A 12,161-nucleotide genomic window follows, 5' to 3' on the forward strand; every position below is an offset into this window, starting at 1 on the left:
CCCTAGTGCGCTTCTTTTAAGACGGCAATGTAGATGCCGTGCATGCACAACACGTGCGCGATGCATTCACTATTGGCCAGTTGGCTATCACTTTGGCCAATTTTGTTGCGGACGACATTGAACGCTTGTATTTTGTATACTCAATTTATGCGCAATTAATCCTCTCCCCAGTGGGACCGGGCCCTTAACCCCATAGAAAATCTATGGGATATTGTGAAGAGGAAGATGCGACACACAAGACCCAACAATGCAGAAGAGCTGAAGGCCACTATCAGAGCAACCTGGGCTCTCATACCACCTGAGCAGTGCCACAAACTGATCGACTCCATGACATGCCGCATTGCTGCAGTAATTCAGGCAAAAGGAGCCCCAACTACGTATTGAGTGCTGTACATGTTCATACTTTCCATGTTCATACTTTCCAGTTCTCCGACATTTCTAAAAATCCTTTTTTCGTATTGGTCTTAAGTAATATTCTAATTTTCTGAGATACTGAATTTGGGATTTTCATTAGTTGTCAGTTATAATAATCAAAATTAAAAGAAATAAACATTTGAAATATATCAGTCTGTGTGTAATGAATGAATATAATATGCAAGTTTTAGTTTCTGAATGGAATTACTGAAATAAATCAACTTTTTCATGATATTCTAATTATATGACCAGCACCTGTATAGTCCGGTGGGACCCATACTCTGAAAGATATGGTAATACTGTAAGGTCTGAGTCTGAGGAGTACACTCATCACACAGTCATAAGTTCTCATTCTCATAATCAAAAATCATTAAGTTTTTAGTTCATAATTTATATCTACCATACCAGTTAAAGTTTTGGAGACACTTTCCTGTTCAGTTGAATGGGAACGTGTATCCAAAGCTTTGACTGGTAGTGTATATTATGTATTGGAAGTTTTGTTCAGCACAGAAACTCAATCTGGTTTCACATTGGACCAATCTTGGAATGTCATATCTAGTGGGATACTCCCACTTGCAACACGTATTCACACAAAAAAATTATTGCAAAATTATCTCACATGTTCTTCAGCTAGCAGGCTGTGATGATGTCACAGGTAATTGAAACTGTAAATCTAACTCAAATCTTAACCCTCAGGTTAACCTTCTGAATGCTAAGCTCTAAATGCAATATGTGCTTTGAAGGAATTCAAATGAATGTGTGCGCAAAATACTGCATGTAACTTTTCGGATGATATCATACCAAATGCTTCGTAAGACTATGTTAACCCTTAAGAAAAATATTTTAAGTTAATATTGTGTAACATAAATTTCAGTGGGAAAATTCAATGAACTATTTAGTTGTTAAAATAAATGTTCCTCACAAAATATATGAGGCGATGTGTGTGTTCTTTTCTAAAACTGTGTGAACACATTTTAATGTTATATTTAGTTGTATAACTGAAACTCAATAAAATCTATTGAATTATCAGTCTTATGTAAATAAACATTATTGTGGACAGTCTAAGGCACACCTGTGCACTAATCATGGTGTCTAATCAGCATCTTGATATGGCACACCTGTGAGGTGGGATGGATTATCTCAGCAAAGGAGAAGTGCTCACTATCACAGATTTAGACTGGTTTGTGAACAATATTTGAGGGAAATGGTGATATTGTGTATGTGGAAAAAGTTTTAGATCTTTGAGTTCATCTCATTCAAAATGGGAGCAAAACCAAAAGTGTTGTGTTTATATTTTTGTTGAGTGTAATAACTGGTAATCATTTTATGGTGAAATAAACTGTGCTCTGCTGAGATTTTTTAATAACAGAGAGGAGCAAAGGAGAGTTTGATTCATAATAAAACGGATGATTTCACCTAAATCCCCCCTTAGGGTAAATGGTAAACTAAAGAAGGATCTGATGTGAGGGTTATGAGAGTAGTGATGCTGTGTTATCAGCTCAGCAATTTGCTTGTGTGTAAATATGAATTGCTGTTATCTAAGTGCCCCCTGACAGCCGATTGGCTCCTCATTAGGTTTGTGTAAAATGAGATTAACAACAAGCCTCTAAATTATGATCTAATCCCAGAACACATAATCTCTCACTCACGTGGCCCCCACCACCCCGCCCTCTCTATTCCCGTCTCTCTTTTCACCTATCCTTTATTTTTCCCATGTGGTTATTCCTTCCGCCGTCTTCACTGCTCACGTGACCGCTTGTTCTCTTTCAGAGTGCAACTGCAGCGGCAGATCAGACGAGTGTGTGTTTGACATGGAGCAGTACCGGAGCACCGGCAACGGGGGACGTTGCTTGAGTTGCAGAAACAATACGGAAGGGCCCCACTGCGAGCGCTGCAGAGAGAACAACTACAGGGCGTTGGCTGACGAACCCTGCTTCCCCTGCCACTGCAATATTAATGGTAAAACATATTGTCTCATAGATCATCATGTCCCCCCCCATGTCTGTCTTCATGTTCAAATCCAAACCATCCTAACCTACTTTCCATCAGTTACTTGCATCTGATTCTCTCATTCTGGATTCTGTGCAGCTTTTATAACTCTATGCATAAATGCAAGCGTTCTAATGTCTTTTGCTGCACTCTCTTCACCGCTCATGTCTCAGCTCTTATAAATCTTTCCTTTAACTTGTGCTTCAACTCTTTGCTCCTTTTTGGTTGTGTCACGTTTCCATCAAAATTTTCTGCTCCATCTCATTTATTTTCAGCATGCATGACCCCCTGAGCACCAGTTATGGGCACACCTCAATGTCTAAATTAGAGCTGCTGAACTGGATTCATGTTTGTGTAGCAAGATGAAGTCCAGATTGAAAAGATGTTCCCGCTAGCTTGGCATACAGGGAATTCCCCTTTGGCTGACCTGGTAGAGTTCTGGTCTTTAGTGCAAGGAGTCCGGGGTTTGATCCCACTGCCGTCCCGGCCACAAAGGTCCTACGGTCACAATTGGCATTGTCGGCAGGATGTGGGTAGTGATAGAACATGCTTAAATACACCTGTGTCTTCGGGACAAAGTCAAAAATGGTGGGGAGATATGTAGCAAGATGAAGTCCGGATTGAAAAGATGGTCCTGCCTACTTGGCTAATGGGGAGTTCTCCTTTGGCTGACCTAGCAGAGTTCTGGTCTTTAGTGTAAGCAGTCTGGGGTTCGATCCCACCACAAAGGTCCTACGGTCACAATTGGCATTGTCGGCAGGATGTGGGTAGTCACAGAACATGCTTAAATACACCTGTGTCTTCGGGATGAAGTCAAAAATGGTGGGGAGATATGTAGCAAGATGAATTCTGGATTGAAAAGATGTTCCCGCTAGCTTGGCTAATGGGGAATTCCCCTTTGGCTGACTTGGTAGAGTTCTGGTCTTTTGTGCAAGCAGTCCGGGGTTTGATCCCACCGCCGTCCCGGCCACAAAGGTCCTATGGTCACAGTTGCATCGGTGGCCATGTTTGGAAGGACGGTGACAAAACACAAAAATATGGTGACATGTAATTAGGGTGACTACATGTCCCCATTTTCTGGGGACATTACCTGTTTTTGACAACCCGGCCTCACGGCAGTTCGGGTGGCATTACAAGAAGTACATTAATCTATACATCCATGCTGCATGATCCAGCATGCAGGTGTCTGTGATGAGGATCCCAGTTGCTGGAGAAGCCTGGCTGTGGCAGGTGGCTGGTTACTTTTGAGAGGTGGGGCTGGACCAGTTGTTTGCCTGAGTGATTGCCATCTAGGACCCAATGCAGTTTTGTGGTGTGATAGATGCAGCGTTGTGTGACACCAGCACATGCTCCCAGACTTGACTTGGCAATGAAAGCATGGCATGACATCTGTAGATTTTGCTACTTGTATTGACTGACATAGCTGGATGACCCCTGTCATCAAAACAAGTGTCTTATATAATATATATCCCTGCTTCTCAATCTGGGGTCCAAGCCCCCATTAGGGGGACACCAGAGCTTACAGGGGGAACCTGAGATTTTCTCTGTTTTGGATTTATTAAGATTTGGAAAATCTATCTTGTCAAAAAAAAAAGAAAAATAAATGGAATGAATTACTTTATTCTATTTGGGGAAGAGGAGCTCATGTGGGCAGATGGGTGCACATCACCGTTCCTTTGGTACAAGTGGGGAAGAGCGCTGAAGGAATAACATTGGGAACCACTGATATACAAAATATTTTTGCACCACAGAAAAACTGTGCACATGTCAGAATTACAGTCACAACGTGACTGCAGATAAAGTATTAACTGTTGTAAATGATATCCACAAATCTTCCTAAATGATTAATAACTAGGCAGTAAAATTGATAGCTGACCACATACTGGCAAACCATGCTTAAAGGTTTCTGAATTCATACATACCATCTTGTTCATCTCATGTTTTGCACATCTCATCAGATTCATCTCACCAGAGATGAATTAGAGGGGGGGGGGGGGGAAATAAATGTTTCGGCATATAATTAATTACACTATCATTGTGGCAAATGGAAGGAACAAGTGACACAAAAGAGCCATAGGCTCCTTTTCCACTATGATTCTTAAGGTGATTGCACAGTGGTGCTGCAGTCCATTATATTGATCAAAGGTTATAGCAGACTCCATCAGGCATCCTTTTCGCTCATGCACGCCATGTCCCAGCTGCTCTTCCCCACGCCCACCCCTCTCCATTAAAGGACATGTCACATGTGTTTCAATATCCCAGTTAGCAACACAACATCAAAGATGACTGTAAATCTCCCTGCGCACATGCGCTCACAATTAGTGGTTTCTGATGTTTTTTTATTCCTCTCCCGAAGCAAGGAAATGGGTGAATTTCCAGTAAGCGTCTCACTCTGCAATTCTCACCATTTCTCTATGTGTGACGTAGTTAAGAGCAAAACAAAAACATCCTAGGCAGAGACAGATAGAGGGAAACGAATGAGGTTATGCCCGATAATGAAGCTTCGGAGCTTTTCTCTGAAAGCTGCGCTCGGATTTCCAGAGGAGACGATACACTTCACACCAAAACTCTTAACTTTTTCAGAGTCTGTCAGATTTTGGAACTTAAAGTGTCGTGACGCTGCTGTTTGTGCCACAGCTGCTGGTTTACTGCTGCGGACATGCCTGGACACACAGATGTATGTCTCCTATTGGAAAAACTCAGAAGACGCTATTTTCAGGAGCTAATGGACTATATATTCGTATTACACACATCTTCACATTTGACAAATACCCAGTCAGTAGACAGACTTGTGGATAGTTTAAACTCAGTGCTCAAAACTACACTCGACATGATTGCACCACCTGTGTTAAAACCGCGCTCCCCCAAATCACAGTCACCCTGGTTCAATGATTATCTGCGTGACCTCAAGCATAAAGCAAGAGGTCTAGAACGGAAATGACGTCGTTCAAAATTAGTAGTATTTCACCTTGCGTGGCGTGATGCTATCTTAGACTATAAGCATGCATTATTGGCTACAAAGCGGACTTACTACTCTGATTTGATCAACAAAAACAAGTATAACTCAAAGTTCTTGTTCGACATGGTGGCAACACTTTTGCATGGACAACCACCTGTAGTTTGCTCTCCTTTTACAGCACAAGATTTCCTGGATTACTTTGGAAAGAAAATAGAAGACATCAGGTTAAACATATCCCGGCATGCCTTAATCCAGCCAGTACACTCTGCTATTGATGTGGGCGCCACTACTGAGGTATTACCTAGATTTACAGAATTTGACAGTATCTCACTAGGCATGCTGACAAAACTCGTAATGTCAACAAAAAGCACAACCTGTTTATTTGATCCTATCCCAGCAAAACTGTTTAAGGACCTGTGGCCCACTCTTGGGCTGACTGTGCTGGAAATTATTAATCTTTCTTTAACTTCTGGATCTCTTCGTAAATCTTTCAAATCTGCAGTGATTAAACAATTACTTAAGAAACCAAATCTTGACCCTAGTGAATTGAAAAACTATAGGCCGATATCAAATCTATCATTTTTCTCTAAAATTCTGGAAAAAGTGGTGTCACGGCAGCTCATAGACTGTCTTACTGAGAATAATCTCTTTGCGCCACTGCAGTCTGCTTTTAGAAAATATCATTCCACAGAAACGGCTCTCACTAAAGTGGTGAATGATCTTCTGCTTACAATGGATTCGGACACCACTACTGTTCTGTTGCTGTTAGATCTCAGTGCTGCATTTGATACAGTGGATCATCATATTCTACTTGATAGGCTGGAAAATCATTTTGGGATTAGTGGGAGTGCCCTTGCATGGCTGACGTCATACTTGACCAGTCGTTCTCACTGTGTTTTGTACAGTAACACTACCTCTAACCATAGTGACATGAAATTTGGGGTTCCACAGGGGTCTGTCTTAGGCCCCCTGCTTTTCTCCTTTTATATAGCACCCCTTGGGCACATATTGCAGCGTTTTGGGATTACCTTTCACTGCTATGCAGATGATACTCAGTTATACATGCCGATAACTGCTGGTAATCTCGTTCACATAAAATCCTTAGAAGATTGCCTTGCAGCAGTGAGAAGTTGGATGTCTAGAAACTTCCTACTTTTAAACTCTGACAAGACTAAAATGATGGTTCTTGGTCCAGTGAGACATCGGCATCAATTTGACCAGTTAATGCTCAGCCTCGGCTCGTGTGTTATACATCACACTGACAAAGTGAGGAACCTTGGAGTCATTTTTGATCCTTCGTTGTCCTTTGTCCTCCACATTAGAAATATTACTAGGACTGCTTTCTTCCACCTGCGAAATATAGCGAAGATTCGTCCCATCCTGTCTATGGCTGATGCTGAGACCCTGTTCCATTCATTTATCTCTTCTAGATTGGACTACTGCAATGTTCTATTTTCTGGTTTACCACAGTCTAGCATTAGGGGTCTCCATTTGGTTCAAAATGCTGCAGCCAGACTTTTAACACGAAGCAGAAAGTTCGACCACATTACACCCATTTTAGTATCCCTTCACTGGCTTCCTGTCCCAGTGATATCTGATTTTAAGGTTCTGTTACTAACCTATAAAATTATTCATGGACTGGCACCTCCCTACCTAGCTGACCTAATTAAACCTTACGTACCGGCCCGGGCTTTACGTTCTCAGGGTGGAGGACTACTTTGTGTCCCTAAGGTGAATAAGAAGTCTGCGGGTCACAGAGCTTTCTCTTATCGTGCCCCTGTTCTGTGGAATGATCTCCCTGCGTCAATAAAACAGTCAGATTCTGTGGAGACTTTCAAGTCTAGACTTACATAAGATGCACTTATTTTCCCTTTATTATGGCTAGCATACTGGTACGGTTTTGTTTTACGCTTTTTACTCTTTTAATTCATTTATTAGTAATTGGAACGGGCTGCGGCCTCAACTTTACCTAAAGTCTGGGTCCTTATTCTGTTTTTTCTCTCTGTTTAAGGTGCAGCTCCATCCAGAGATGGGAGTTGTATTCGTGTTGGCGATCCTCCTGTCCTGTGTGCCAATAGCATTTCTTGTATATTCGTCCGTGAATTGTTCTGTGAATTGTTCTGTAATTTATGTTTGTAGCATGGCCCAAGCAGAGGGTCACCCCTTTGATTCTGGTCTGCTTGAGGTTTCTTCCTCAGAGGGAGTTTTTCCTTACCACTGTTGCTCTGGGGGTTGGTAAGGTTAGACCTTACCTGTGTGAAGCGCTTTGAGGCAACTCTGTTGTGATTTGGCGCTATATAAATGAAAATAAATTGAAAATTGAAATATAAAGTGCCACGATCCTGAGAGATGTTAAGTTGAAGGCAGAGCTGTGATCGGACATTATGCGCCCGCACGTGCAGTCACAACCCGAGAGCGAGTGAACCTGGACATTATTCTCTGGCCGAGTGGAGCTTGAAAATGATCTCTCGCTGTGGATCCGTGATGACGAGTGGACCATTCCGTGGCTGTTAAAAATGCTAATAAGTGTTGTATATAAGCCCCCACGCGTGCTTGAAATTTTTACAATGGGTGAGCGGAATGTTTTTTTTTTCATCTTTTTTCTTTGTGTTCTTTTCAATGGAGCAGCTATTTTGATCCCCAATTTACACGGATTTCTTGCTGAATTTGAACAATATATATGTATATATATCTATAATCAGTATTAAGCTTGTAGACTCTCTCAAATGTCATAGAATTGTCAATCTGTATAAGGAACTTTTTAAAAGAGAATTAATGTTGAATAATCTCTTAATTTAAAAAAAACAACAGACATGCGGCTTAAAATGGCTGTCGTGCTGTTTTAACCCGCATGTCAACTGTTCATTGCCACTTAATGGATGTGGAATGTCTCCGTGATGACACAGATATATATATTTATTAGATTTTTCACAGTTATATACAACACTTATTAGCGTTTTTAACAGGCTGCATTTATGACTAATTTCTGCAGGTGCACAAAACCTTCTCACAGCTGCTGCTTTTATCTTGAGTGCATCAAAATGAACAGTTATCACTTAAAAACAAGTCGTCGTAACACAACATCACACTTTTTTAAACTTTGGAATTAATCTGTGCCTCAGTTCTTAACGTTAGCAAATACACTCCATTATAGTGCACGTTGGGACGCTTCTAGTAACTATGTCACCTGTTGGAAACACTCGAATACTCATGAGTACTTTGTTTTCGGAAGTCTCCATAGCTGTTTTCTGCGAATGCCGTATACTTTGATATCGGTCAAGCTGTGCATAACGTAATCCCAGTGGATCATCGGATGGCATGAACATCCTAAATCTGAATTGCTATGATTTCAGTGTGACAAGTCCTTTAAGTAAAGAACAGTATACCTGCTACGGTAGGAGTGCAAGCTTATCCAGCATGTTGCAGGCTCATCTCTGTGCACTTTCAACAGGGGTTCAATAACAGGTGCTCAGTTGTTCTCTTCATGAGAAATTATTAATGATATATTGATCTTCAAGCCGCTTCTGCAGTTTCTTGCATTGTGTGTGTGTGTGGGTGTGTTTTCTCAAAATTGCATTCTCTACTTAATACATATGTCATCCTCCGACAGTCATTTTTTTCCCCCTGCCCTCTTCATTTCCTGTCCCTTCTAGGCTCAATCAGTCTACAGTGTGATGCAGAAGGACGCTGTGCATGTCGAGACGGGGTGATAGGACAGAAGTGTGACACTTGTCAGGCTGGTTTCCACTCACTTGGTCCCGGAGGGTGCAGGTGAGCAATCAGGACATGATACCTTTTAAAATGGCGATAAATGTGCTTGTAAAAAAGTGAGGGGAAGAAATCAACATAACAATGTAATTAAAGCACAGTTTAACAGAATTGGCAGAGTAAAGCCCTCCATGTTTTGCTGTTTAACCAACCAATTTTCCCAAGACACAAATTACCAGACAATAAAGCTGCTGCAGATGAGAGGATTCCCACATCTGTATGTGACACTACTGTGAATTAGTGACCTTGTTACGAGCGTGCCAGCGACAGTATGCAGCCACTAAAAGCCTTTTTAAGAAGCAAAGGACCACAGAGCGCTGTCGTTTTGTAGACAGAAAAATAATTTTCGTTTAATAAATGATTCATTTTCAAAGGCGCCTAAGATTTTAAACATGGTTCTGAAATTAAAAAGCAGATTGCTGATAAAACATCTTTATCATGCATAAAAAACTCTTGCTTTCATACAAAAATGCAGCTTCAATCATAACAGAAAAATAAAACTCACTACGGCTGACATGTCCACAGTAAAAGTCCAAAGCAAACAGTTTGTAACTTACCTTAAAAAGTACTGCAGGCAATGCGTCTTGGTTATTACATTAATTCAGGAATTTTTATGGATCACAGAACATATACACAAGTGCAACATGACACTTGCATTGTAAGGGAATGTTTGTGGATGCTACAGTTAAACCAAATGAGTAGTACGCAATAAAATTCCAACATTTTGTGATACTTTGTTTTGCTGTACATGCATTATGCATGCAGAACTGTTCCTTCACCAGAAAACCTATCACTTCTCAGTGCAGCCCTCTTAATAACAATGAACTGGAACTTGCTGCACTCGTGCTTAACCCCTGATTTATTCTGGCTGTTTTGGATAACTAGCGGCAGAGCGAACTGCCACCGCTGACACGCATGGATGTATTTACACTGGGGAGTGTCTCAACTGTCTTTCAGCTGTGTGACTGCTCAGTCTTTCCACATGTCTTTCTACATCATTTGTCTTTGATAATTGCACATTATATTTTATGTGACTGTTGTTTGGAAATTATTTTATGTGGTGTAATCAGCTTTAGAATGTTTTATTTTTATGTTAGTTTTAGTTCAAAATAAATAAGTGTGTGTGTGTGTGTGTGTGTGTGTGTGTGTGTGTGTGTGTGTGTGTGTGTGTGTGTGTGTGTGTGTGTGTGTGTGTGTGTGTGTGTGTGTGTGTGTGTGTGTGTGTGTGTGTGTGTGTATTTACCTGTGCATGTAGCTGGCAGCATGTTTCTGAAAGAACCTGTCCTGTTCAATGTGTTATTATATATGAACTTAAAAATATACAAATCTCTCTGATAAATAATAATAATAAGAAGGCTTGCACCCTTGTCCTGAAATTCTTCGCAATTCTTTGAATCATTTAATGATATTACACACTGCAGAGAAAAAAATATGTAAATTCTTTTCAGAATTTATTTGAGGATATTTTTTTATATATATATTTCAACAATTTTCTCATGCATTTGTTGACAAGCTGAAGACCTTCTGTCCATCTGTACTCCTCAGAGACTCAGTCTTTCATGGATACTGCTTTTGCATCAAGTCATGATCACCTGTTGACATTACCTGTTTGAATTAACATCAGTATTAATATTTATTTATAATATTAGTAGCCCTAAATTGTTTCCCTCCCAACTATTTTGGAATGTTTTGCAGGCCTGAAATCCAGGAATGAATGCATATTAATACATGAAATGAAGTTGACCACACAAAACCTGAAATATCAGGGGTTCATACTGTGTAAAATTAAACAGGAGTCACTTCTGATTTTGTCCTGCATTAGTTGCATTTATATTGAGGTCTGCATGTATACATGTGTAACATTTAAAAGCACACTGAGACAAAATAATTTTTTTCTTGTATACTTGTATCAGCAGAGATCGTTTATTGTACCTGTAAACAGTGATATGCAGTACTACACAAATGTTCCTGTCACAATAGAATTATGGTACTTTATTCTGATAATCAAAAGGTCAGCTGGAAAATTTAACAATGATACATAAAAGAATGATTTATAGTGTAAAAGTCTAAGTTTAGAAATATTTCTCAATAGAATATGCATAATAAAACATAAATAATATAATTGTCTTCTATCAATGCAAACCATAAAAACATGCTAAATATTCTATTTCATAGTGATAAAGATCCAGATATTATTCTAAACCTGAAATCAAAGCCAGAATTTATTCTTCACCATATTTACACCACTGCAGTAGTTTACAGCTGAATGCATGTGGCTTATAAACCTGCAAATGTTTCAGTGAATCAGAAAACAGGTCTGATCTCACCTACTAGAGATTGGCCTCTTGCCATTTCTGCAAACAATCGTGACAAATTCAGTGCTGCTGCTGCTGCTGCTGGTCACTGTATTCATTGGCAGAACAGACGGCCGTCCTAACCAAACAGACAGATCTGACATTTTAAAACCTTTCAGAACCAAACTAGACAACATCGGGTCTCCTCCCTCTGTTGCCATGGTGACTGTATCCAGCCACCCTACCTTCAGAAACTTCAGAGAACAGATGAAGCTGCAGCAAAGACAGAATTCCATTTTTTTCTAATTGTGTAAGATATTTGTATTTTTACTATTATTATTATTATTATTATTATTATTATTATTAATTTGAGAAGCATGAATGCATTAGAAAGTGTTTGTGTAGTCTTGGTTATTGTAACACTCAATTTCTTGTTTGTCTCTTCGAATAGACTCAAACATTTCAGATGACAACATTAAGGGCCCCTTAAGGGCGAATCATGGCGAAACAGCTCATATGAGCGAACCATGAAAACATTGAGCCAACGTCGAAAGGGACACGTGGTCGGGCAGACGTGAACAATCCCGCTGCGACAGTTTCATGCACGCTTGTGCAGTGGTCATGGCAGTGTACCACACATTCGCTAAAAGAGATGAATCACTTAACAGAATTTTTAGTTTTCAAATTGCCTTTTTTTACAAATAAAAAAAAATGACATACTTACAAATACAGATTTA

General features: G+C 40.1%; 1 protein-coding gene across 1 annotated transcript in view; it reads left to right on the forward strand.

Moving 5' to 3' along the window:
* lamc3 (laminin, gamma 3) overlaps positions 1–12,161 on the forward strand; it is a 334,434-nt gene that overhangs the window by 147,261 nt on the left and 175,012 nt on the right. Inside the window, 2 exon segments of the mRNA XM_034192005.1 lie at positions 2,185–2,373; positions 9,016–9,133. Coding sequence (XP_034047896.1) covers positions 2,185–2,373; positions 9,016–9,133 — 307 coding nt within the window.

The sequence above is a fragment of the Thalassophryne amazonica genome, chromosome 17 (genome assembly GCF_902500255.1).
Source record: "Thalassophryne amazonica chromosome 17, fThaAma1.1, whole genome shotgun sequence".
In the NCBI taxonomy this organism is placed as follows: domain Eukaryota; kingdom Metazoa; phylum Chordata; class Actinopteri; order Batrachoidiformes; family Batrachoididae; genus Thalassophryne; species Thalassophryne amazonica.